The 26,804-nt window shown below is 44.5% G+C and overlaps 1 protein-coding gene across 4 annotated transcripts in view; it reads left to right on the top strand.

Annotated features, from left to right (window-relative positions):
* The window catches only part of CACNA1E (calcium channel, voltage-dependent, R type, alpha 1E subunit), a 344,242-nt gene that overhangs the window by 177,517 nt on the left and 139,921 nt on the right, over nt 1-26,804 (top strand). For all 4 annotated transcript variants that reach the window (XM_008567380.1, XM_008567379.1, XM_008567378.1 and 1 more), the window contains one exon: nt 17,275-17,378. In XM_008567380.1, coding sequence (XP_008565602.1) covers nt 17,275-17,378 — 104 coding nt within the window. The remainder of the gene's footprint in view (nt 1-17,274; nt 17,379-26,804) is intronic.

The raw sequence follows: 26,804 nt of genomic DNA, 5'->3' as shown, positions 1-26,804 counted from the left end.
CAGTTATGAGCCATGTGTGTCAACGTTGTGGAAATGAAATTTGTACCCCCTGGACCCACGCGGATTGATTTGATTCTGGGCTGAATAGAAATATAGCCTGCACTAGTCAAATATGTTTCGAGTGCACCTGCTGTGTACACGGTGCTTGGAGGAAAAAAAGACGTTCAAGACACAGTCCTTTTCCTCAAAGAATGTACAGTCCAGATAACAATATTATAAAGCATCTAGGAGTCACATACATAATATCATAGTCTGTTGAATTAGTAGACTATTATTGTTATTCTTATCAACTATTTATTGATCACCCTCTAAGATATAGGTACTATACCTATATATAGATAGAAAACATTTCGCAATTATCTATTATAATTGGGAATCAACTCTGTACTGGAGAACTGCCTGTAGAAAATTTATCAGGGTGTGCTTTTGGGAATACACCTGGGGATGTGAAAAAGCCAAAGTGGAACAGAGGAGAGGCTGACCCACACCTCCAGACTTGGGTGCCCCTTCAGAATGTCTCAAATAGAGGCAAGGGTGGTTCCCAGTGAGGGGTGTGGCTGTGAGTGGCGCCTGGTTGCAGCACCTGGGGGATGGGAGTGTCTACCCCCGAGGAGGGCACCTGGTGGAGCACCATGGCCTCCATTGCAGGTACTCACATTCATTCTTACCACCACAGGTCACAGTATTGGATGCTTTCTGCTTGCCATACCCAGAGCTGAGAGTCTTAGCTAAATTTTTCTAAAAAAAATGCATTTTTAGAAATGCATTTAGAGATGAGGCATTGAGGGGCAGAATTTATCTAAGATTGCACAACTAATACATGACAGGCTGAGGGATGGGGTGGGGGGTTACTTATCAAACCACACTTCTCACTTAATCTTCACAGTACTCTTCCTTCCATGATGGGAAATATCATTCCCATTATACAAATTGAGAAACTAAAGCATGGAGAGATTGATTTGTTCATTGTCATAGAACAAATAAGAGGTGAAGCCAGGGTTTTCCATGAGACTGCAGTATCTCACGGAGATAACCTGTCCAGTGAGAGACACCCAGTTCTGTCTGGAGAAGGAATCGCAGCCCTTGGGAATTTATGACCCACCAGTTCTCTCCCCTTTCCAATACTCTGGACAGAATTGTGTCCTTCGTTGTGGGTAAATGAGTGTGGTCTTTGAAGGCAGGCAGGCATGGGTTTGAATCCTACCTTTTCATTTGATTACTTGTGTCCTCCAAGATCAGTTTCCTCATCTGTAAAATAGGGGTAATAATGGTAATGATGACTTCATGGGGTTATTATGAGAATCAAAAGAAGTTAGATATGAGGAATCTTTCAGCACATCCTCTCCATTTACCTCCCTGCAAAAAAGGGTTCAAGGCTACCCAAAGATTTTCCGAGAGCTGACACTCTAAGCATAGCCGTGGCTTATTGATTCAGCGTTTCCTCATTTGCTTCCCTCTCTCAAGGAGAGACAGTGAGGCGAAGCCTTCCATGCAGTTTGCTCGGAGTTCTAGCGCTAGCCTGTTAGTCTAATCACAACACAGTTCTCCTTGGAAACAAACATAGCAACAGCAATTATATCTTACTTTTAATGTCTAATTGGCTGGAAACTCGCTTTTACTAAGCCATTTCCATCAAACTTACAGAGCATTGTGCGTTTTGCCTATCTCAGTGTCTTCCTCCTGCAGCCCCCCTCTCTGTCAGGGAAGCCAATTAGGTGAGCGTTCCTGTGTGCGGTGCCCTGAAAGCTCCAGCCATTCCCAGCAAAGGGTGTGACAGTCTTGTGAGCCTTCTGCTCCTCATGATCCACAGAGGTGGGAGCCTCTATTCTCCCACCAGTCTTTGACCTTGATTCTTTTCGTGGGTTCCACTCCTATTCTTCCCCACGTGGTTCCCCTCCTGTGGCTGCTGGAGTCACCCTTCCCTGGTCTCTGAACCCTGCCTTATGGTACCTCCCGTTCTTCTAACCATGTAGCTCAGATGGGCTCTCTCCTTTTCCTCGTAAGCTAGTCCTGCTTTCTCACAGTAAGTCCCACAGGGCAGCCATGCTGTCCTAGCCATGCTGTTATGGTGTGACCAGGGTGCAAAGGACAAAGCCCCGTGCCCTTACATTGGCTTTCAGCCAGGGGTGTCTTCACTGCCTGTTCTTCCGCCCTTATACTAAGAAGCAGCCTTTCCAGAGCCTGTGTGGGGAAATTCTCCCTTAGTCTTTCTTCTGTTTTTCTAACTCACTGAAACTTAAATCCTTCTGTAAGACTCAGGACTCGGCCTAGGTGTGTCCGATGCCTGGCCATCCTGGAGATGGGGTGGTGGGAGGGGCTGTGCCTGTTGCTATGGGGGCACCCAGCTGAGATCATGAACCCATGTCATTCGCTGGCAGCAGGCATCGCCAGGTGGATCGGTCTCCTCCTCACCCTCTCCTCTCCTCCTGCCTCTCCCCATCTCCCCAGAGCTTTCCGTCGTTGTCCCTCCTCCCCACTCAGCCTCAAGCTTTCTTGTTCCTCTCTCTCTCTGTCTCTCTCTGTCTCTCTCTCTTTTTTCTAACTCCTAATACATCAGCATGGCAACCGAGGCTACCCTTGGCAGACAACTACTTTTTTTTTCTAGACCAGTAGTTCCCAAACTTTATCAGGCATCACCTGAAGGGCTTTGTGTTAGAACAGAATAGCACAGACTGGGTAATTTATAAAGAGCAGAAATTTATTTCTCACAGTTCTAGAGGCTCTGAAGTCCAAGATCAAAGTGCCAGCATCTGGTGAGGGTTCAGTCTGCTTCCAAGATGGTGCCTTGGACACTGTGTCCTCACATGGCAGAAAGTGGAAGGTCAAAAAGGGGGCAGACTCTCTGTCAAGCCCTTTTATAAGGGCATTAATCGATTCTCTGCCCTCATGACCTAAACACCACCCAAAAGGCCCCACTTCCCAACACTGTTGCACTGGGGATTAAGTTCCAACACATGAATTTTGGGGACAGGTTAAGCCGTAACAGGCAAAAATACAGATTACTGAGCTTCACCTAGAGTTCTGATAATGGAGGCTATGTTGGGACCCAAGAATGTACATTTCCAACAAGGACCCAAATGATGCTGATGCTGCGGGTCCAGGGACCACACCCTGGGAACCACTGCTCTGGACTCTGTTCACCCAATTTGAATTAGTTGTGGCTGGAATATTGCTTTACATTTTGATTCTAAATGATATGATCATTCATCCATTTATACATCTTGATTCTAAATGATTTGATCATTCATCCATTCATCCAACAGATGTTTATTGAATGTCTATTCAGTGTCAACCATTGTTAGGTACTTGCTATCCAGAGAAATATAAGACTCTGTTCTCCATGAGTTCTCAGATTTATATAGGGGACAGTTAGTAAATTGTTATATGGTTTGATAAATATTATAACCTGAAAATAATAAAAGAGGTTTAGAAATGGCAACAGTCTCCTTGCTCACAGCATGTAAAATATTTATTTATTTTTTAAAATTTATTTTTTATTGGAACATAGTTGATTGTGCATATCTGTGGCATATAGCGTTGATTATCAACACCTGGGTGCGATATGTTACGTGATGTGAATCAGGATAATTAGTATGTTCTTCATTATACAGTGTAATCGATTTTCATGCCCCTTTACCAGTTCCTCACATTCCTGCTTCCCTCTCCCCCCTTCCCACCTCTGGTAACCTCAGCTATGTTCTCTTTTTTTTTTGGTGTTCTGTCTAAGTAAAATGTTTAGATGAGATGAATATAAATAATGGTGATTCATTCACTCTTTTTCTCTGCCAAATGTTGACTCGAGAACGGAGTGTGACCTATTTAAATAATAATATTAAAATGTAATGTTTATGGAGCATTTATTGTGTTTCAGATATTGTACCAAGTACAGAGTTATTGGTTAAGAGTGCTGAGGTCAGATTGCCTGGGTTGTAGTCCTGACCTGTCACTATCTGTGCAGCCTCAGGCAAGTCACTCGACCCCTCTGTGTCTGTTTCCTTATCAGAGAAAAAAGTTATAGTACTAGTATCCACTTCAAAGGATTGTTTGGAAGATTACAACAAAATTGTGCTAATATAGGCAAAAGGTACATAGTAATTGCTCAGAACCATGTTGACTCTTATTACCAATATGTTTTGACCTGATGCTGAATATCACAGAATTGGCCTGGAGAAATTTATACTGTCCAGACTAAATAAATTTCCAGGATTTACTCAAGAGAATGAGGGGGCGGGAGGGTAAGGCTTGGCTTAAATGTGAGGCTTAGAGGATCCCAAAGCAGGCTTGAAAGCTCTCAGAGCTGCTGTCAGAAGGAGCATCCCTAGCTGGGCAATTGGGGAATCAGTTTACAGAGATGGGATCTAGGAAAGGCCTTGATACATGGCTAGGATTTTGTTTTTTTTCTTTAAACATGTTTTTATTTATTTTTTATTTTTTTAATTTTTAATTTTAATTTTTATTTTTTTTCGTTAAATTTTTATTTTGTCAATATACAATGTATATGATTATTATGGCCCATCACCGACACCTCCCTCCCTCCTCCCTCTTTCCCCTCACCCCCAAGAATGTCCTTTCCGTTTGCTTGTTATAATTGGGGAAGGCATTCTAGGCAGTGGGGACAACATGAACAAAAGTGTAAAGTTGGGAAAGAACCTGCCGTAGGAAGGAATTACATGAAGCTGGATATGGCCATGTGACTGCGATACAGGGAGGCGGGGCAGTGAGAGATGAGCTGGAGAGGTTGGGTGGGGTTGGTCATGGCAAGGACAACCATTGCAGGGCATTAAGCCGGGGAGAGACAGGGCATGATGTATTAGTTAGAAATTACACCTTCTGCTACTATGAAGACTGAGGCCAGCTGTGGCTGGGAATCACTGTCCCACTTTGCAAGATCTCCCTGGCACCAGAATGACTGTTGTACAACTAGCCAGGGAACTTGCCTTCCCACCTAAGCAGACATCCAGGGCAGAGAAGAAACCCTAAATTAGGGTGTAGACATAAAAGGAGTTGAAACAATATGACATTTGGATAGGATCACAATATGAAATTGGTCAGAAATTTATTTACTCTGCTGGCAATGCTTTTGTAAATACCTGCATCTATAGTTCTGTTCTCAAATATGTTCCAAGTTAAAACAATGTTGTTATTTCTGTCTCCACCTCTCACTCTTGCCCCAGGTAACACAACATAGTGTCTTGAGGAAAGGTCAAATCTGGGTGTAAATTCTGGTTCTACAGTATTCTAACTGAGGGTTCTTGGGCAAGTCCCCTAGCCCTCCTGAGCCTGGGTTGTGTTTTTGTGTGTTTTAACATGTAAAATTGCAATAGTGCTTCTCTTGCACGTTGTGTGTTTTAACACGTAGAATTGCAATAGTGCTTCTCTTGCATGTGGTTGTGAAGATTAATATGTTATGCATTTGGCTCTGTGTCCAGCATACAGCAGAAACTTAACAAGCGGAAACCATGATTATCTTTCTCTGTTCAGTTACTTAGAGCCTTAGGGTCTAAGTCACAGGAACATGTTTAGATAAAGATGTTTATTTATTTATTTTTATTAGTAGTAGTATATTCATTATTACAAATCATGATTTTTCTTTATGCCCTTTACCTGACCTGTCCCTTCCCAAAACCCTCCCTCCCCCGATCTCCAGTAACCTTAGATTTGTTCTCTCCTTCTGAAAGTTCAATGAATTGCTGTGGTCTTTCTGTCTGTCTGTCTTCTGTCTGCTTGCTCTCTCTCTCTCTCTCTCTCTCTTTCTGAGCACCAAGTTATAAGTGAGAACATGTGATATTTCTCTTTCCTAGTTTGGCTTATCTCACTTAACATAATTTTTTCCAGACTCATCCATGTTGCTGCAAATGACAGGATTTCATTCTTTATTATGGCTGAGTATTATTCCATTGTGTATATATACCACATTTTCTGTATCCAGTCATCTGTTGATGGACACTTAGGTTGGTTCCATATTTTGGCTACTGTGAATAGAGCTGCGATGAACATGGGAGTGCAGGTGTCCCTTCAACATGATGATTTCTGTTCTTTTGGATATATGCCCAGTAGTGGGATTGCCAGATCATATGGTAGCTCAGATAAAGAAGTTTTAATCAGATCTTCTTAGTCCTTCTGGAAAGAGTCTGACTGGGTCCATAGTGGATCTGCCATCCAACAGCTTATAGGCATTCTCGTATGACTCACCCATCGTCATAGGACTTTGCCCAACTTTCTTTGCTGTTCATTAGGATCGAATGTGCTAAGAATGATAAAAGCAAAAAGGGATTCTCTCCCATGTTTTCCAATTTGGGGAAACAGTGAGCTTTACTGTTTTGTTATCTGTATTCTCATTCAATCTTACACCCCAAACCAATGGGAATGCTCAGTTGGAATAAGCTTTGTGTGTCTTAGGGGAAAGAGCAGAACCAAGATGAATTTTGAGGAGGGCGACAGCAGAGTGAGCAAGACAGTACAAATCAAGACATGAGGAAAGAGAAGGGGTTTGGGGAAGTGGTAGAATTGGAACCTGAGAGTTAGAGTCCGTAACAGAAAGGAGAAGCAAAGCGAGGAATACAGTATGAATGGGAAGGGACCCCACATCTGTAATCTGATATAGGCACCTACTCAAGAGAATTGGAACCTGAGAGTTAGAGTCCGTAACAGAAAGGAGAAGCAAAGCGAGGAATACAGTCTGAATGGGAAGGGACCCCACATCTGTAATCTGATATAGGCACCTACTCAAGGGACGAATTCCCCCTCGCTGTCCCTGACAGATGGTTGTTTGGCACAGTGCATCCTATAAATAACAATGATGTGGCACTGGGGTAAGTGGATGAGGCTGCTTACAAGTGCAGGTGACTAGCCTGGGGACTCTGACAGACTCAAGCTCTGCCAGCGGCCACGAGGGGGGAGGGGAATGATATTTTGTGCACACCTGTAGCCCAGTGTGCTGTGAGAAACTGAGCTGGTAGGACCACCTTAGAGAGCCTCACCCGTATACTCTCAGACCCTCAGGTGATAAATAGGCACGTAGGATGGGCATTTCATTATCGCCACATCAACACCAATGCAAATTTACTGAGCATGCTTTCCAGACATGCTGTCTGGGGTTTTGGGGATACAAGACTTATAAGGAAGGAATGGTTCTTTTCTTTCAAACTGTTCTTATTAAGGAGTAAGAGTGCTTCCTGTGGCCACAAAATAAATGAAACACTGATCTGGGGCTTCTTCAGGAAACCAATTGGGCTAACCAGCCTTACATAGTGTTTGACGCACAATCATTTATTAAAACAGATGCTGAATGATAAATTAATTCACCTTCTGCTCAGAATCCATTAAGGATGGAAGAATGAATGCCAAGAAAAATGATTATCTGAAGCGTTTTTCTTGAGTGTCTGCTTTTAGAGGCTGGACTGAATATTTGAGTTAGCTAAGTGTACTTGTTGTATGTCAACAGACGCCATTTTACAGGTGATATATTTATTTCCAGAGAAGGCCTGTGAAGCAGAAGAATGCCAGCAGGTTTATAGTCTCCTATTAGTCAACAATGTTATTGAGAATCTTCTGTTTGTAGAGTAATATTCTAGGCATTGGTAGAGTGAATGCAGAAATAGAAGATACATTTCTGCCTTGAGAAACATTCAGCCCTAATGGGAAGGTAGGACCGGTGTGTAAAACAGACAATACTTGTAAAGGAGGTCTGTAAATATGTACAAATAAATGCCTAAGCTCTGATTTCTATTATAGTTATCTGTACTCATGACTTAGCCTTCTTATGGATACCAAGGCCCTTGAGGACTGTTTTCTTTTCTCGTTCATCTTGTGCAGAGCACACACTCACTACTATGGGGTGTGCCTAATTGCTGGGGAACTCTGGAGTGAAGTAGAGTGATATGCTGATATGCTTAGGGGAAACCGTATAGAGGCTGAGCGGTGTTTTCATGTATGAGAGTACTCGTAGTTTGGCAGAACAAAGGGACAGAAGAGGCAAGAAAGAAGGAAGAGCTCATGCAGAGTGAACAAATTCAAACAATTTATGTCACCATTCTGGGTCCTGCATGACCTGATCCTTTTCGTCTTTTCTTGCCTTACTTGCTTCTGCCAACAGCAACCCTTTGTGGCCTTATCGTTCCCACCTCTTTTCCTCTCCCTTGAACATCTTCCTTTGTTGATTGGCCAACCTAAATCCTTCCACTTCAGGTGGAGCTGCAACTTCAGGAACCCTCATGTGACATCTCTAGCCTTGCTCCTTTTCCTCTTTTAATCTCAGTATTCACTAGTCTTATTTCAGTGATCTTAACCTTCAGAGCAAGTGAGAGATGATCACAGTCTTCAAACACAGATAGTTTCCAAATGAGATCATGAGGCTAGACTGATTAAACAAAAAATAGACGGAACAGAGCCATATGTAGTTGAGCACTAACCAGAGTGGATAGAACAGAAGTGCTGTGCAGCATGAACTGGAGGTGAGGAGTCTTGCATTCTAGTTCTACTTCTGCACCAGCTACAGAATACTGTCTGGCAGTCACTTAGCTTTTGAATCTCAGTCCTTCATCTGTAAAATGAGGGGTTTGTGCAAGATGCTGTGATTCCTTCCAGCTCTGTAATACAAGAATATGAAAGTTAGTGTACTCATATTAGACTGAGTGGAAAATAGTGATTGTTTAGTGGGAGGGGAGAGGGGACAACTGGAAAAGCAGTAAATGATGTGTGATTCCTTCCAGCTCTGTAATACAAGAATATGAAAGTTAGTGTACTCATATTAGACTGAATGGAAAATAGTGATTGTTTAGTGGGAGGGGAGAGGGGACAACTGGAAAAGCAGTAAATGATGGTAATCAGAAGAATTGATCCCTGAGGACCATAGGACAGGATGGAGAACCAGCAAGGGACTGTTTGAAGACCTGTTACCTGGTATCATCTAGCATGTTCTTTCTGGAATAGGATGGACCCTGCACAAAGCATTTGTAGTTGAGGATATTTCAAGCTTCCTATATCTTTTGCTCCTTCTGAGACTCTCCTGCCTCTCATTCTCTGAGCTCTTTCTGCTGCTTGATGCTCTTTAAAGAGTACATCAAGTCTTACATCAGCAAGCCCTGTAGAAGGGCTGAAGGAGTGATGTGCTTAATCTATCACCACTGGGGGAGTTCTCTTTAATTATCTCTTTAATTCACCTGCTTTGGCCAACCTGCATGCGGTGGTGGTGGTAGGTGGTGTTAGAAGAACACACTGACCTAAGGAGTAACACACTCACCTTTTCCCAGAGCAAAACAGCACCCCAGCCTGGATGGCTCAGCACAGGCCCAGCTGCCTCTGTCCTGGCCTCACAGCGATCCCAGGAACGTCTGCCTGCCCAGCACCCTGGGCTGCAATTGCGGAGGACTTTCTTTTTAATTTTTTCCAATAAGCTTTGTTTTTTCTAACCATAAAACAACACCTAGTTACTACATGTATAAAAAGTTGCAAAGTATAGAAAAGCATAAAAAGATTTTTTTAAAAATCACTAATTTCCACCCCCCTATTATTATCATCACTGTTAACATTTTTCATTGTTTTGACTAAAAGAGAGTTAAAAGAGTTTCTCTGAAAATTTATACATGACCCAGAACTGTTTAAATAAACTAATTTTATTTTGGAAGAAAATTTAAAACCTTTATCATAGAAACTTTGGGGCATATGCAAAAGCAGAGAGAATAGCACATTGAACTCCTATGTAATCCGTCCAGCTCCAGCAGCTACAAGAAGACCTCCTTGAAAGGAGCTGCTGTCTCCCTGTTGGGCTTTTGGGCCAGAGTTCAGAAAGGAAGGGGACAGGATAAACATCACATGACATCAATATTGGAATTATTAGGAGTTAACTGAAGAGGCTTTTAAGCACAGCAGGCCCTGAGCCTTGTGGGTTTTGAGGCGCTCACTTGTGCAAATGCGGTTATGGCTGCATCAAGTCCAGGGGGCTTGGAACAACCAGAACACGCGGGGGCTGTAATGACTTATAACAGCCCCTGGCTAAGCCAGATGCTGCCTTTGGAGCTTGTTCGTGTGGGGAGACATAGTGTATTTATTAAATATGCTCAGGGATCTGAGACATAATAAGATGCCTGGCCTCCTGAGATGGACGGGCTCAGCCTCTGGGGTGGGTGGGTGCAGGTGCTTACGTTTCACTTGGAGCTCTCTGTCCGCACTCTTTCCACCTGCTCCCCACCTTTCTTTCCTGCCTGGGAGCTGGGAAGACAGCTCTTGTTTTCCGGCTGCAGGATCCTAGTGTTGACTTTCCTGTTTGTCTTCTGTTCTCCGCTGGAAAGTGGTAATAGTATGGGTAGTATTGCGTTTAAGAATCTTGGCACTAAACAAGATGTGGAGAGTCTGGGGTTCTCAAGAAGTTGACCCACTGTGGTTCCTTGATTGTGGCCCCAGGTCTGCCAATTACTTGCGTCTATCCTCAGGGAAGTCACTTGCTTCTCTGGGCCTCAGTTTCCTCTTCTGTGAAGTAATGGGTTGGACGATGGGTTCTCATCAACTCCCAAGAGTATGACTAGAGTTCCTGGTATGCAGGCAACTGAGTTGGATGATCCACAGGCATTTAACTGCCCAGTGGCTTAGCTGTGCACTGTGTCCTTCTCCTAAAATGTGGTGTGGTCAGGAGTACAGTGGCTCTACCTTAGAAACACCATCCAACTGGCATGACTTGGGAGCGGTGTTACCAGCTTCATAAGGTTGGTCAAAACCCTGATGAGAAAGGTGTAGAAAACCTTAAGTCCAATTCCCTAGAAACTGACTCTGGGACAGAGATTCCTGTAGCAATGATTTAATGAAAGACCACTGTTAGGAGAAGCCTGGAAGTATGTAAGGGGAGCAGGATAGGTCAGGGGGAAAAAAAGTGGCAAAGATATGGTTTCAGAAGATTTAGCCTGAGCCCGGTCCTGCAGGCAGCTCCAGAGTGTGCCTTGCACCACAGAGGTTGTCCCCACCAGAGATAAAGGGGGCTGGGCCATTGATACTCCTGCGTCACGTAATCATTGGTTACAGGTCCCCTCCCACCACCACCACCATGGGCAGGCAGGAAATCCCAGGTGAGGCTGGTCTGCCAGCCAAGGGCAGGCTTCTGAGAAGGGTTCAGGTGCAAGGCAGGTGTGAGCCATTTGCAGCCAACGTGTACAGCAGCTGGGGTATGGGGGCACTTGCTGGAAAGGAGACCTGATGGGGGCTGCACAGAATCTGCCACATCCAGACTGCTGAGAGCTGGACAGGGAGGAGGGGAGGAGGCAGGGAGGGAGAGGGCTCTTCTGAATGGCTCAGCACATGTGGGGAAATGCGGAGATGAGTGTCCCAATTAGACCGATCTAATTGATGGTGATAGAAGTGAGGATGATGTTACATTTGAGGAGGGGAGTTGGTGCATATGAAGGGGTAAGAGGGAGGCCCTGGGGTTTTCTGGATGCTGGTTGCACAGTTATATACACTGTGAGAAAACTCATCAAGGGCTACCCTCACGGCTTGTGCACGTTTCAGTATAACATCCACGTGGGGCTCTGCTACTTCTGCACGATACTAGCAGTTCATGCTGAGAGTTCATTCTTCATCGTCCTTTTCCTTCTATGTGACCCCACTTCTTAATTTTACTTGTTTGTTTGTTTGTTTGTTTTACCTCCACCCCGCTTTCTTCCACCTGCATAATAAACCTTTTCACTGTGCTTCTGGTCTCTGCTGTCTCAGCTAAGATTCTTAGACTCTCACTGGATTCTTTTCTTGGAAAGCTTTAGTGAGTCCTTTCCTGACCTGGACCAGAGCAGACCCACTTGCCTCAGTGCCCTGTGGTCCCTTCCTAGCACTGCCCCGCGTTAGAGTTATGTGTCTATTTGTGTGCTCATTTCTTTCATGTGGGTCTCCCCCGTTATGCTACACATTTCCCAAGGGCCAGAACTGAGACCGTTTTGCTCATTTATCCTTAACACCTAGAAGAGCACCTGTCACAAAGTAAATGGTCAATGAATTTGTTGAGCATGATATGACATTTCAGCTCTGAGACATGGGATCCGAGTCACTTGGGGAGGGAAAGTTGCTGTCACACTTGGTGCTGGGATGGGCTGGGGGCCTGGGGAGGACAAGTGAGCTCATTACTGCAAATGCCTGGGCATGTCGCCATGATAGAAGGTGGGACACAGCTGAGTCAGTCCTCAGCCTCTGCCCTTTCTTTCCGTGTTCCTTGGTTTCTGCATGTCCCTTTCCCTGGGAGTGGTAAGTGGAGGCTTTGGATGGATGCTTTTGCTGAGATGAATAGCTTGGCCTTTTTGGTAGCCTAGGGTGGCTGCTCCAACCATCTTCTGACCTGAGCTCAGTTAATAATTAATGAAGCTGAAGATCTCTCTTTGAGACGGAGCCTTGAGGCCAGTGGTTCTCAACTGGAAGCCATTTTACTCCCTTGGATATTTGGCAATTTTGGAGATATTTTTGGTTGTCACAGTGGAGGGAGTAATACTGGCATCTGGTGGGTAGAGGCCATACGCACATCACAGGACAGATCCCATAACAAAGAACTATGTGGCCCAGATTCCAGTCATGCTGCGGTCGAGGAAGCCCTGGTGTGGGCCAGCCCAGGTCTTGCCAGCAGGTGCCGCCTCCAGCCTGTGAAGCAGGTGTGCCCCAGAGACCCTTTGTTTCTGAAAGGACCCTGAAATCAGTGTCCCCCTTATTCCCAGTCCCAGAGGGCTCAGCCCCACTCAGGCATAGGTAATTCAGCCTCCTGATCAGAGCTGCTCTGTGAAGGGGTGCATATTTGAGTGGCACTTCAGTGTTTTCCATGAGCCCTGTGGGACCTGCTTAGAGACCTGTCTCCTGAGGGGGACCCTGCCCACAGAGCCTCAGGCCAGGACAATCCTCGGGCCCCCTTCCTCTTGCTCTCTCCATACCCATCTTTCTCTGCAATCCTGTCCTTCCCACCCCATCTCCAGCATCTCCCCCAACCCCCAGAGATTAATGTGATAATTGCCCCGAGTGCCTATTTACGCAGGGCGTGGGTGAGCTCACCACCCCCAACCAGGCAGGTTCCTGGAGGAACACATTCCCACAATGTCAGGACTGGTACCCGCTGAGCGCTCCTGTGCAGGTGGGCTGCCACCCCCGGACTGTTTCCTCTGTCTGTCATCCCCCTCGCCGTGCACACGTGTGCATATGTGTGTCGTTCGGCAGGTGAGGAAGATGGAGAGCAGCCAGTGTGCCAATCTAGGGGGAGGTGTGGGATGGGAGGAGCATCCGCGCCTTAAATACGAAGACATGGCCCCAAAGAAAAGCACCCTCTGTAACGCCTGACATGTGGTAGGTGTTCCAGAATGGTGTGGGATGAAGAGGCTGGCATTTGGGAGCAGCATTCTTGCAGGGAGGGGCCTGATTTACACTTAGCTGCTCCGCAACAGAGGTCTGGGCGATGAAGATTCCACAGTGAGACTCTCCTGGGGCCAGAATTCAGCAGAATGTGTTTTGGAAGCTGTGAGTCCCCTGCCCCAGGATCTTGCTGGGAGTACTTAGCATGGCTGTCCTGTGTTCTGAAGGAAGAGTCGCTGGGGAAAATACAGTATGACTATCCTGCGTGAAAATAGCTTGTGAGAATTGTGACTGTCACAGAAGCAGGAGCTGGTGGTGGGGTACAGTGGAGAGAGAATGAAAGGGAGAGATCTTCACACAGGCAGCCCTCCTCTCTTCCACCTCCTGCTATGAGACAGACACACGTGTGCACCACCAGAGAGAAAGCAGCCACAACTCTGTGGTGGAAGTCGCAATGGGCAGCTGTCCCCAGACTCCCACTTTAATGGTATCAGGGCACTTGCTGCTAATCTCTGAGTTGCCGAGTGCTGTTTCTGTTTCATCTCAAAAGACACTTTAGTAGTTGTCTCTCCTACACTGGACAATTTTAAGGTTTTAATAACGATGAATCAGAAGGAGATGGAAGCTCTAATTAGCATCAGAAAGAACCTTGCCATTTTGGAGGAGGGAAGCATGAAGTCCTTCGCTTGCCCACTTCCTGCTGCATGCAGTGTGTTCCCTGGTCCTCTTGAATGTGTCACGGATCCGTGGACGAGCACGTGTCGGGAGAGGGAGGCCACCTGGCCAGGAAGGATGGGAAGGAGAGGAGCTGGGTGTGGAGAGGGTGCGGCATCTATTAAAAGGTTGGTGAATAATCCCGGGAAGCTGTCAAGCTGCTTTCTCCAGAAGAGCCTTTTAAGCTGTCAGTCATTTTTAATAACTCCCAGGGCATGGAGCTGCAGGTGCTGGTGTCTTCCCAGCTCTTCATCTCCTTCTCTAACCCTTCCTCCTCTTTTTGCATCCAGCAGACCCCAGCGCTGTGGAGAGTGACATTTGTAGCAATTCAAAGAAAGCTCCACAAATTGAGAGGAGTATATCAGAATGAACTGTATTGGTATATTTTTAACAAGAAAATCATCTTATTAAAATTGTAGCCATTTACTGATTAGTTGAGCATCTACGTGTGCCAAACCCCTTGTTAGGTGCCAGATATAGAAATGAGCAGACAGTAGACAAAACCAAAATATTCTCATGAAAAACTGGATAAAAAGACACTGTTTATCATCAGTATTTTATAGAAGAATTGGGAAACACATTCCAGACTCTTGGCCAATGAAGGGAATCCTTTTATCCCCACATTTCACAGGCTGTATTCCCTGATGTATTAATAGATATTCTTTGAAAAAGAGGGCTCTATAATCAAGAACGTTTATGAAATGATGGAATAAACAAAGTAAATGATGTTTGTTTTCTGTGGGTCTTATCACAGGCTGAGAGCAAAATATAATATGCTGTTTCTCAAGTTTCTTTGGTTACAGAAGTCCGTTTTCTACAAAACATGTTAACATCTTACTGAACGCCAGCAATGAGAAGAACCCAGTTGTGAACATACTCTTTACTCTATGGCATCCCTCACAAGCAGTTACCCAAGTCATACTGCTCTGAGCCGTTCTCAAAAAGTGACTCAGTTACTGCTGAGATCAAAGATACCTTAAAAGTCAGTTTTATCATTGCCGTTGCTGATACCAACTAATGTTTATTGGCAACTGAGCCCTGATCTGGGCACTGGGTGTAGGCTCAGTCCTTGCTGCCAAAGTATGCCAAGAGGGGACTAGCTAAGCCACAGAGTGAATAAAACCTGTTCATTTGGAGCCTCACTGGTGAACCATCAGAGCAAACCAGTCTTTACGTAATGTTTGATTTACAATCATAAATAGAGACAGAGCTAGCTATGCAGATTATTTAATTCATCCTTCAGCTCATTAGGAAGGCCCGTGTCTTAACTACCTGAGAAAAAACAGCTTCCTATGCCCGTTAAAACCGCTCACAGTTCTTGGCATCTAGTTCTTCATCATTCCTCTGATAATCGGGAACAGATTTCTCTGAGGTCTGGCCCATGTCTTCCTGCTTGCATTTAACTGACCTGACCTGATCGAACCAAAGAGTTAGATCTTCCACAATGAAATTGGCACATCCCTGCCTTTGTTTCATCCAGTTCATAAAGTATTTTTTTGTTCATTTTTAACTTTTATTCTGCTTTGGTTTCAATCATATCTCCCTGAGTAGTGTTGGTGAAAGGGCGCACGGACCCGAGCTGATAAGGAGACAGGACCCGAGCTGACAGTTCGCCAGAGAAGTTCCGCTTTATTCAAGGACTGCGTGTACATTTATAGGGAGCTGCGTTCCGGGGTTGGATGGGGGTGGACGGGGCGGTAGCTGATTGGACGGGGCTGGGCAGGAGGTGAGCCTTGACCTGTGACTGGCTGAGGTTTGGCGTGGGTGGTCTTGGGTTTTGGCACCGACGGGCTTGTTTACTGCGGAGAAGAACCCAGAAGGGCACCATATTGCTAGGGTGTGTCCCTGTTCAGGTGCCCATGGGGTCCCTACAGTTGGGGCAAGAAAAAATATATAAGTGTGGTGAAAGGAGGTTGCCATAGAAGCTATTTTTAATGGATGAATCTAATATGCAGTGATAGCTACGGTGATCTATAGGAGGCTGTATTCTGTGGACCGACATAGCTGAACGAGTGGAAGAGAGAAAATGAGATAATTTGGCAGGAAAATAAAAGTCTGAATGTCATAGAACTCCACAGGAGGCACGAGGACAATGAATCAAAATATGTTTTCAAAGTTTAGTAGTGAAAAGCAATAGAAGGTAAATTACAGGGATGAGAAACATTTTGAAATAGAAATTCCGAGTTCTGGTCTTGATTTTACTAATTTAGCATGTGAGTTTTAGGCATGGCGTTTGACTTTGATGGCCTTGTTTCCCCACTGAATTGGGGATAAAAGATATTGTGAGTTTCAAATGGGCATTAAAGAATGTGGATGTGTGTGTGTGGTGGGGCTGAGGGGATTTCAAAGCTTGTGTATGTGAAATGCAGTTCAGGCAGACTATCTGGAAAGACATGAGAGTGCTGTTATGGGGAAGGTTATTCAAGGTGAAGCTTGAGAAGAACCCTTAGTTCAGAGACACACGTGTTAAAGAGGACTTTTCAAAATGCTCCCAAGCTCTATTTCAAGGTCCTAATGAGACATCTTGCCAAGAGTTGTTTCTTTAGGTGAAGTCCTGTGGTATAATCCTTCCTCAGTTCCTGACCATTTCAGGGCCTTGTGGTATAAGAATTCAGAATGTGGATCTCTATGCATTTTTCAGTTCACCGTGTGTCAGCAGTAGAGAGAAAGCAAGTGATCGCTCTTCAAATCTAGACTTATTCCTTGTTCTGTCAGGAGCCTTGCTGGGGCCAGTTCTGTACTATGATGGAAGAAAGAAAGCCAGAGCCCGGGTTAAGGGCTGAGCAAGACATGGATGACCCTCATTTCTTCCAAGCAACCCTGTCAAGGCCTTTGTCGGTATCCATGGAAGGGACTGATGCACACAGCCTGTCTTTGTCTTTTTGAGAATTTGTCCAATTTAGAGTGCAAAAGCTTAGAACTCATAACACCAAACACTATGAAACCAGTGACTGTTTGCATGACTTTGGAAAAGTATTTGACCTTTCTGCATTCAGTTTTCTCATCTGTTAAGTGCGGGTGTTAGATTATTCCAACTCAGTATACTGCAGTGAGGCTGATGCAGTGTGTTTCACTATGTACCTGGGAGAACGTGAGTTAAGCCACAATAATACCAAATTGGGAGTGGAGTGAGGCGATATTTAACTGTATTCCACGGTGCTTGTTACATCACCCCACGTGAGAAGCTGCAGGCATATAGGCCTTGCCTCTGGCAGATGGCTTTAAGTATTAAGGAAACATTTTTCTTTTTTTCAGACCAATGATGCCTTAGGAGCCACCTGGAATTGGCTGTACTTCATCCCCCTCATCATCATTGGATCCTTCTTTGTTCTCAACCTAGTCCTGGGAGTGCTTTCCGGGTAAGCCAGATGTTTCTCTTTCTTCTTTGCTTTTTTGCTAACTGCTTACTGTAAACTGCTGCCTCCTGACTCACGGCAGATTCATTCATTTAACCTTCATTTAGAAGACATTGACTGAGCAGCCTCTATGTGCCACGTGCTGTTCTCAATGCTGGGAATGCATAGTGAACTGTTGTTCCAATCATCTTTATTATTCTCAGGAATTAAAAAGTCTTTATATCAGGTACAACACTGAACATGGTACCTAGTAAGAGTTTATTTATCTGTCTTTTCACTCAGTAACTCAGCAATCATAAACCTTCTATGTCAAACACTGTGCTGGTTGTTAGGAATATAAAATTAAGTAAGATATAAGCTTCACCCTCAGAAAATTTTTACTCTCTAGTGTATTGGAAATATCTGTGGCTTTAATTAGCTTACATCAATCTGCAAGTACTCAGCGTCCAATGGCATGGGAAGCACTGAAGGAACACAAAGGGTAAGATGGTTTCCTCCTTAAGAAATGTGTTTTTCTGAGAAGACAACACAAACACTTGAAACAGCTAAGGGAATGTGGGTTCTTTTACTGACTAGTATAAGATATGATAATTTGTTTGTTTGGGGGAAGAGACAGATCTATATAGTCTGAAGTCATCAGAGATGGTTTCGTGAAGAATTGGGATTTTGCTTAGGATATAAAATGTGTAACAGGATAACACAGAATATATGGGAGTAAACATACCAGGAAGAGGAACACCAAACCATAAGCAAAGACAAAGAAATGGGACTTAGGGAATGTGAAGAGATTGTAATGCATCGTCTTAGGATGGCTAAGACAGGGATATATTTTAGAAAACCTTACATTTTTATAAGCAAAACTGAGCTTAATTTCTTGTCAGAGTGGCATAAGTTCTTCAAATGAAAATTTATAAGGTGGCACTTCTGTTTAAACATGGAAAATTGAACCAAGTTGTTCATTTCTTGAAACTCCATTAACACAGAAAATAAATTTTAAGAAAGGCTCAAGGACAAAGAGAGCAAGAGGAGTGACAGCAGATGAGAGATGCCAGTAGAAGTTTGAAGATGGAAAGTGAATGGTAACTGACAGAGTAGGAAAGCTAAGGGTTCATTGCCTACAACGGGGAATGCAAATCAAAAAGCAAACTGGTTGTCCTACAGAGCCCTAGAAAGACTTAGGAATTAGGGGCAGCAGCTTTGTCTGAGAGCGGAAGTATGCCTGGTGCTAAAAACCAGAGGATTGGTTGCAAGTCCTTGTAAGGAGTATTCGAAGCCCCCCCACCACTACCTTAGATTTCAACCCCCAGATGATGCTGACAGTGTTCTGCCCCTCTGAACCCCCACCCTAGCAAAAGTTAGGAGACTTACTCTCTGCAGAGGCTGAAGCAGAGAAGCTTGGAATGGTAACACCAGGTGCAAGAGGGTGGGATTGATATGCTGGAGTGAGAACAGAAGGGTTATGAGAAAGTCCACAAACTGAATGTCAGCAGTCAGCCCACTTCTAGTGCTTGACTCTCAGACATGTAACAATCTGGTGGGAGTTTAGAGGATTTCTGGGGGAAGTATCTGACTTAAGAGAAAGCACCTATCTATGCTAATATTTGGGGGAGACCAGAGAAACAGGTGTCCACACCATCACCCATTACCTTCGATGAGGCTCACTGTATTGATTTCCTGTGGCTGCTGCCACAAATTGTCACAAACTAGTTGGCTTAAAACTAGGAGAGCAATTCTGTTCTCTCACAGTTCTCAAGGCTAGAGGTCCAAAATCTGGCAGGGCCATGTTCCCTCTAAAGGCTGTAGGGGAAATTTTATCTCCTTCCTGTTCTAGTTTCTGAGGGCTCCAAGCATTCCTTTGCTTATAGCCACATCACTCCAATCTCTTGTGATCACACTGCCTCTTCCTCTTCTGTGTCCGTGTAATCTCCCTCTGCTTCACTCTTATAACACACTTGTCAGTGGGTTAGGGTCACCCAGATAATTCAGGATGAACTCTTCATCTAAAGATCTTCTACTTAATTACACCTGCAAAGAAAGACTCTTTTTTCCAAACAAGGTAACATTCACAGGTTCTGGGAGCTGAGATGTGAATGTGTCTTTTGGGGAGGCCACCATTCAAGCCACTTACTTGCCATTCCACGAGCCCTAATCAGGCATACAGTTTCCAGGAAGTTTTTAGTGTCTTGCTGTTAAATATGAACTAGGGATCTAGAGATCAGAATCTAAGGAAAATTCCCAACACAAAAGTCCAGAAACAAAATAACAAATAGCACTCCAATCTCTTGTGATCACACTGCCTCTTCCTCTTCTGTGTCCGTGTAATCTCCCTCTGCCTCGCTCTTATAACACACTTGTCAGTGGGTTAGGGTCACCCAGATAATTCAGGATGAACTCTTCATCTAAAGATCTTCTACTTAATTACATCTGCAAAGAAAGACTCTTTTTCCAAACAAGGTAACATTCACAGGTTCTGGGAGCTGAGATGTGAATGTGTCTTTTTGGGAGGCCACCATTCAAGCCACTTACTTGCCATTCCACAAGCCCTAATCAGGCATACAGTTTCCAGTAAGTTTTTAGTGTCTTGCTGTTAAACATGAACTAGGGATCTAGAGATCAGAATTTAAGGAAAATTCCCAACACAAAAGTCCAAAAACAAAATAACAAATAGAAAAAGGAACTTGAGGTAATATGAACAATGCAGGGAGCAGAAGACAGCTTTAAAAAACCATATTTGATAGCAGAGACAGAAGAGAAATAATTTCATCTACACTGTAAAAACAACATTTAAAGGTTAAGAAGAGCTCTTGGAAATTAATGTAAAATTTATATTAATGTAAAAATGAATTAATGTAATAAGAATAAAAAGATGATTAAACATAAGGTTGATGAAATCACCTAGAAAGTAGAGCAACAACAACAGCAAAAGGATTGGTCCAACATTTAACTATAATAGAAGTTCTATAAAGAGAACAGAGAGATGGAAAGGAAGAAATTAACAAAGAAAAATGTAAGAAATGTTCCCAGAACCAACAGACTCATACTGCCATATTAAAAGATTTGTTGAAACACGTGCAAGGATATTCTTTGCAGCATTGTTTCTTGGCACTGGGGAGTTGGAAGCAATGTGGGTATCTATATATAGGAGATTACATAGGTAGAATGTTAGATGTATACCATGGCATACTATGTAGTAGTTAGGAGCAGCAAATACTGTGTACACATGGAACATAGAATCTTAGGAACATAGAGTTTAGTGAAAACAAGAAGGAAACAGTGTGGTGTAATACCATTTGTATTAATAAAAATACATGCACAGTTTGTAAAAAATACATTCAAATAAAAGGTGTATATTGAATATATATAGGAATGATAGTTTGTATGGCAGGGTGGGTGTGGAGATAATAGGTGGGTATGAAGATAAAAGGGAATAAATGAATTTAATTAATCAATAATGAAAATGCCCACTGAGCACTCTGCACAACTAATGAAAAGAGACTACACCAAGGTGAATCATCATGGAATTTCAGAACATCAGAGTGAAGAATATTCTGAAAGTTTCTAACAATTGGGAAGGGGGGCAAAGTTTACCTGTAAAGAATCACGATAACATTGGGATTCTCATGGGAAACATTGAAAGTTAGAAATCAGTAGAGGGGCCGGCCTGGTGGCGCACTGGAGAGTGCGCCGCTTGGGAGCGTGGTGGCACTCCCGCTGAGGGTTCGGATCCCATATGGAGACCGGTTCCCGCTCACTGGCTGAGGGTAGTGCGGGCGCAACACTGAGGGTTGCGATCCCATTGCCGGTCCCTGGTACGGGCACGACACCGAGGGTTGTGATCCCATTACCGGTCAGTAAAAAAGACAAAAAGGAAAAAAAAAAAAAAAGAAATCAGTAGAGAAGTTTCTAAAACTTTTGGGAGAAAAATAATTCCCAAGATAGAATTCTATACCTAGCCCAAATACCAATTATTTTTGAAGATAGAATAGTAATATTTTCAGACATCTTTTCTAAAGAAGTTGCTGGAGAATGTGAGCCAACAAAAATAAGGAAGTAATTGAAGAAAGAGAAATACATGGTACTCATGGAAATGAGGGATTCAATAGAGAAGAGAAGCCAAGGGGATTGATTCCCAGGACAGTGGTGAAGGGACGTGTAGGATGACAGCTGTCAGAGGCCTAGACAGCATCAAGCTCAGATTTGAAGAAGATGATGGAGGACTCTAAAAATGCTATCTTTAAGAAAAAAAAAAAATGAATATATTCCCTGATGTGTATTATTGTATTCGGAAGAATTGTACAGTTTTGTCAAAACTGTATGTATAAATCTCTAATGTGTGTATGTATTTGTATAAGCACACACCAATCTAAGCATTTAATTCCATGAAATACAAAAGTGTTACCACTAAAGAAATATAATATAGTAAGGCCTCTGTGCAGCTCAGCTGTCAACCAGATTTAAATAGTTGACACTGAGTTTTGGGATAGTCCCTTATGTGCTATAATTTCCTTGGGAGGATCAGGGAGGCTGCATATGACGAGGGGGAGGCTGAGTATAGAGTGGGGAAAGGGATCAAAGACAAAAATCTTAGGTTCACAGGAAGGAAGTCTTTAAGCAAAATCTAAAATGGAAAGATAAAGAAATTGCAGTGTTTTAAGTTCAATATTTAGAAATATGGAAACGAATACCAGAAGAAACAGGTAAAAGAGTTGAAAGTAGTTGCCTCAGGGGAGTGAGATTCAGGGGTTGTGAGAGGTGAGGCAGAGGGCTGCTATTTTTTATTATAAGTCTTTCAGAAATCTTTGACTTTTTAAACTCTACACGTATTACTTTTAGAAAAATAGAAATGAAATTTTAAAGTAAAAATATTGCACACATAAAAAAGCGTAGGACAGAAGGAGGTAAGAACATTCATCTAGCGCCATACTGGGAGAGACCAGATTCAGTAGGAAGAAAACAACCGTACTAGTCTGACTCTGTGGTACTAAGAGCCTGTGATGGCAATCTGTGAAATGGTTATTGTGGAGCCATAGCTAATGTCGGGAATCCTGTCAACTTAGCCAGTGGTAGCACTTTTATTCTTGTTCATGACACCAGTTGTAAAGGTGGGTAACACTGGTTGTCAGGCTCTTTTACCTGCTGGTAATCCTGCCATCTGGGCTGATTGTAGAGCTAGGGCTGGGTCTGGAGCTCACAGACCCCTCAAGCCCATTCACAGACTGGGTCACAGACCCTTTACATGCCAGGCTGGGTCCCCAAACCCCACACACACCAGGCTGGGTCACCAGACCCCTTACACGCAGGTCTGTGAGCTAGGTAACCAGCCAAAAGGTCCTTGGAGCCATAGGTTGGAAAGCATGGCTGCGCAGGGCGGATGCCTGAGGCCGATTCCTGCCTGCCTGTTTCACTAAAACTCCTCTCTACTCTGTCTCCCTACTTCCCTCTCTCTGAAGAACACAAGAAGAGCAACAAAACTAAAAAGATATATTGGCACACAAGTGCACTAACTACACACACACACACACACACACACACACACAATTTGCCTACAATGGACGTGCTGAACCATACCCAGCTGGACCCAAGGCATGGGCTCTGACCAAACTATTCTATTTTCCCAACAATCCACCCCTTTAGGGTCCTTGCCTTACAATCCACATGTTCAGAATCTTCCGCAATGTTCCCTTAGCCAGGATGAATGACCCTTACATTTACATACTACACATTCCATCCCAGTCCCAAAGTCTTTAGCTTGTTGCAGCACCAACTCAAAAGTCCAAAGTCCAAAGTCTCCTCTGAGATCAAAAGCAAGAGTCCTTCCAGCTGGGAACCTGGAGTCAAAAACAAGTTTATCTACTTCCAAGGTACAGTGGGACAGACATTGTGTACACATTCCCATTCCAGAAGGGAGGAATAGAAAGGAAAAACAGTCCCCAAACAAATCCAAAACCCAAGCAAGGCAAACGTTAAGCACACTAGGACACCTGGACCCCTAAAGTGTTGGGCAGCCTCACTTCTACAGCTCCGCCAAGTGCAGCCTATTGAGCTGACCTGGTGCCTGTGGCTTTTCCAAGCTGGCGCTGCACGCTGCCAGCAGCTCCACAGTTCTGGGCTCGTGGTGGCAGTCCTGCCATCCTGGCTCCACTAGATGTCTCCTCAGTGGGGGTTCTCTGTGGGGGCTCCGACCCCACTTTTTGGCTCCACATTGCTCCATAGATGACCTAGTAGCAGCTCCACCCCTGCACCAGGTCTCTGCCTGAGTTCCCAGGCTTTTCCATACATCTTCCAAAATCTAGGTGGAGGCTGCCATGCCTCCACTGCTCTCACATACTGCTGGCCTGCAAACTTAACACAACGTGAACGCCACCAAGGTTTTCACCTTTTTTTCTTCAGAGATTCTGTGACAGGATTGCTCCAGCCAGAGCAGTTGGGATGCAGGGAGCAGTTTGCTAAGGGCAATGACACCTCAGGTCTGCCATTCAGGACAACTCAGTACTTCTAGGGTGGGAGGGGCACTCTCCTAAATTTCTCAAACGTCCTCAAGGCCTGTGATGGGTTTGGCACCCATCCAGACTTCTCAAATGCTTTTAGGGCTTTTCCCCCCATTGTCTTGGCTCTTAGCATCTGGCTGCCTCACCTCTAAGACAATGTCTTTAGCAAACAGTTTATCTGATTTACCCTTGTGTTTTTCTCCTGCTCTCCACTTTTACATTCTGGCTTTTCAATTACTTCAATCAGCTCGGCTTACACCGGCTATTCACTCAGTCTCAGGCAGTTTTTTGCAGCATTCACCCACAATTCAAACACCTGCATTCGCCCAGTTCATTAAGGAGTGGCTCGCCTCTGTGCACATCCGTGGCCATTCTGTAACCGCTGCCACAGAGACAGGCACGTAGTAACAGAGACTAACTTTTCCACCTTTTCACCAGGTGAAAACATTCTTGAAGTTCTGCAGTGGCACCCATCCTCAGGTCATCTGCCCATCTACATGTGGCACTCTTCTTGGGTTTTATGGCACCCGGCTGGCCATCAGGTTTAAGTGGCACCCTCTGAGCCTTTTGCCTTCAGACAAATGCAACATGCGTTTACTATATAGTTTCTAGAGCACATTACACCATCCACCCCTAGATCTCATAGTTGCAGCCACCAGGGGCTCTCCCTGTTTCTGCTGCTTTACTGTCTCAATTTCTCGTGCAGAACAGGTCGTGCCTGGAGATGCACAGTTTCCCCAGCTCACCAATGGGTTGGTTGTCTTCCCTGGTGTGAGAGGAAGGAGTGACCAGTCATTGCGCATCATCCTCCAGGACATTTATCTGTGCTTCCAAGGACTCTGCTTTATGCCACAAATCTCAATCAGTTTGCAGCATAGTTATCAGCAGCCAGGCTCCAGTCAGCAGAAAATTGGCCACCGGGCACCACATGCTTAAGGACAGCCACATTTCCTCGTTCTTCTAAGGGCTTTCAGCTCCTGTACCTGCTCAGAATCCCATCACAGACTACGCCAATTGTGGCATAATCCTGCCGACAATGCTGATTTGTCTGGCTAGGCTAAGGTCTGGAATCCTCACAGTGCCAATTGTCTAGCCCTCTCAATCCTGTTTGTGATGCCAATTGTAAAGCTAGGTGACAACACCAGTTGTCAGGCTCTTTTACCTGCCAGTAATCCTGCCGTCTGGGTCGATTGTTGAGCTAGGGCTTGGTCCGGAGCTCACAGACCCCTCAAGCTCATTCAAAGACTGGGTCACAAACCCTTCACATGCTAGGCTAGACCCATTACACACAGGTCTATGAGCTAAGTAACTGGCCAAAAGGTCCTTGGAGCCATAGGTTGGAAAGCATGGCTGCGCAGGGTGGATGCCTGAGGCAAACGCCCAAGGCCGACGCCCGAGGCCGAGGCCTGCCTGCCTCCTTCAGCAAACTCTCTCTCTCTCTGTCCCTCCCTCTCCCTCCCTCTCTCTCTGTCTCTGAAGAATACAATAGCAACAAAACTAAAAAGATACATTGGCACACACGCGCACTAACTCCACTCACCCACACAATTTGCCTACAATGGATGTGCTGAACCACACCCAACTGGACCCAAGGCGAGGGCCCTGACTGAACTATTCTATTTTCCCGACAGTTATGAAGGAGAAACCGGAGGCATGATGAAGGAGTTCTTAACAGTGTGTTTCTTAAGTGGAGCATCTTAAGACATAATGGGATTTCTTATATATTTACTCATTCAGCGTGCATTTACTGACATCCTTTGCTTATGCCCAAGCACTGCTCTTGGTAGTTCTCTCCACGTGGCCTCTTTCTACAGTTCATGTGCTTCCTCAGTGACTCTGCCACAGGAGAGGCTTGACCACGGACTTCTTCTGTTTCTACTGAGGGGATAATCTCTAGTGTGTGTAAACTTATCTGATAATCTTTTTGCTTACTCATTTCCTAAGTGTTTCCATATTTTGGTTTAGAAAATTCAAGACCAATTCTTACTATTTGAGGAGAGAGAAAAGTAGATGCTGTGCTCACAACAGTTACTGGTGTTCCAGATGAGGCTCCACTGTGGGTTCAGGGTGTGTCTTAACAGAGCCGGAAATGGGAAAGAGCATCGCCCTACTGGACAGTGCCTTGTGTCTGGCCAGACTCTGTCTGGTTTGGAATTGCATCTTTTTAATCTCCTACATCCTTCTCTGGATGGGAATGAGCAGCACTTTGGAAGAAGCATGGGCTTTAGCATCTGATGTTCGTGGGTGAGAAGCCTAATCCTGTAAGGTGAAGGCCTTTGTTGGTGGTGACTTCAGCTACACAGGATATCACATTGGGAGATGGCAGAAGCAGAGAGAGAGACTGTCATGCACTCTCCTTTAAAGCCCTCAGAACCATGCCCCTAACCATTATTAATCCATTCATTAGGACGCGGTTCTCTTCACAATTTTTTTTCCCTCTAGTTAATTGCTCATGCCCTTTGTCCATTTTCCTAGTGGCATATTTATCTTTTTCATAAGAACCTAAAAGCTATTTGTACAGTATATTAGTCTGTTTCTACTACTTATTAGCATAAATACCTGGAACTGGGTAATTCATAAGAAAACAAAATTTATTGCTTACAGTTTTTGAGGCTGGGAAGTCCAAAATCCGGGAAACACATCTGGTGAAGGCCTTTGTTGGTGGTGACTTCAGCTACACAGGATATCACATTGGGAGATGGCAGAAACAGAGAGAGAGACTCTCATGCACTCTCCTTTAAAGCCCTCAGAACCATGCCCCTGACCATTATTAATCCATTCATTAGGACTCGGTTCTCGGAATCTAATCACCTCTTCAGGGCCCCACCTTTCAATTACCATGATAGGGTTTCCCATCCTCAACAATTACAATGGGGATTAGGCTTCAGTGACTGGGGGGGGGGGGGGGGGGGGGGGGTTTCATACACTCCCAAGAGGGGGG

The sequence above is a fragment of the Galeopterus variegatus genome, unplaced genomic scaffold, assembly GCF_000696425.1.
Source record: "Galeopterus variegatus unplaced genomic scaffold, G_variegatus-3.0.2 Scaffold314, whole genome shotgun sequence".
Classification (NCBI taxonomy): domain Eukaryota; kingdom Metazoa; phylum Chordata; class Mammalia; order Dermoptera; family Cynocephalidae; genus Galeopterus; species Galeopterus variegatus.
Note: the sequence above shows the minus strand (reverse complement) of the source record. Positions and strands in the feature narration are given on the sequence as shown.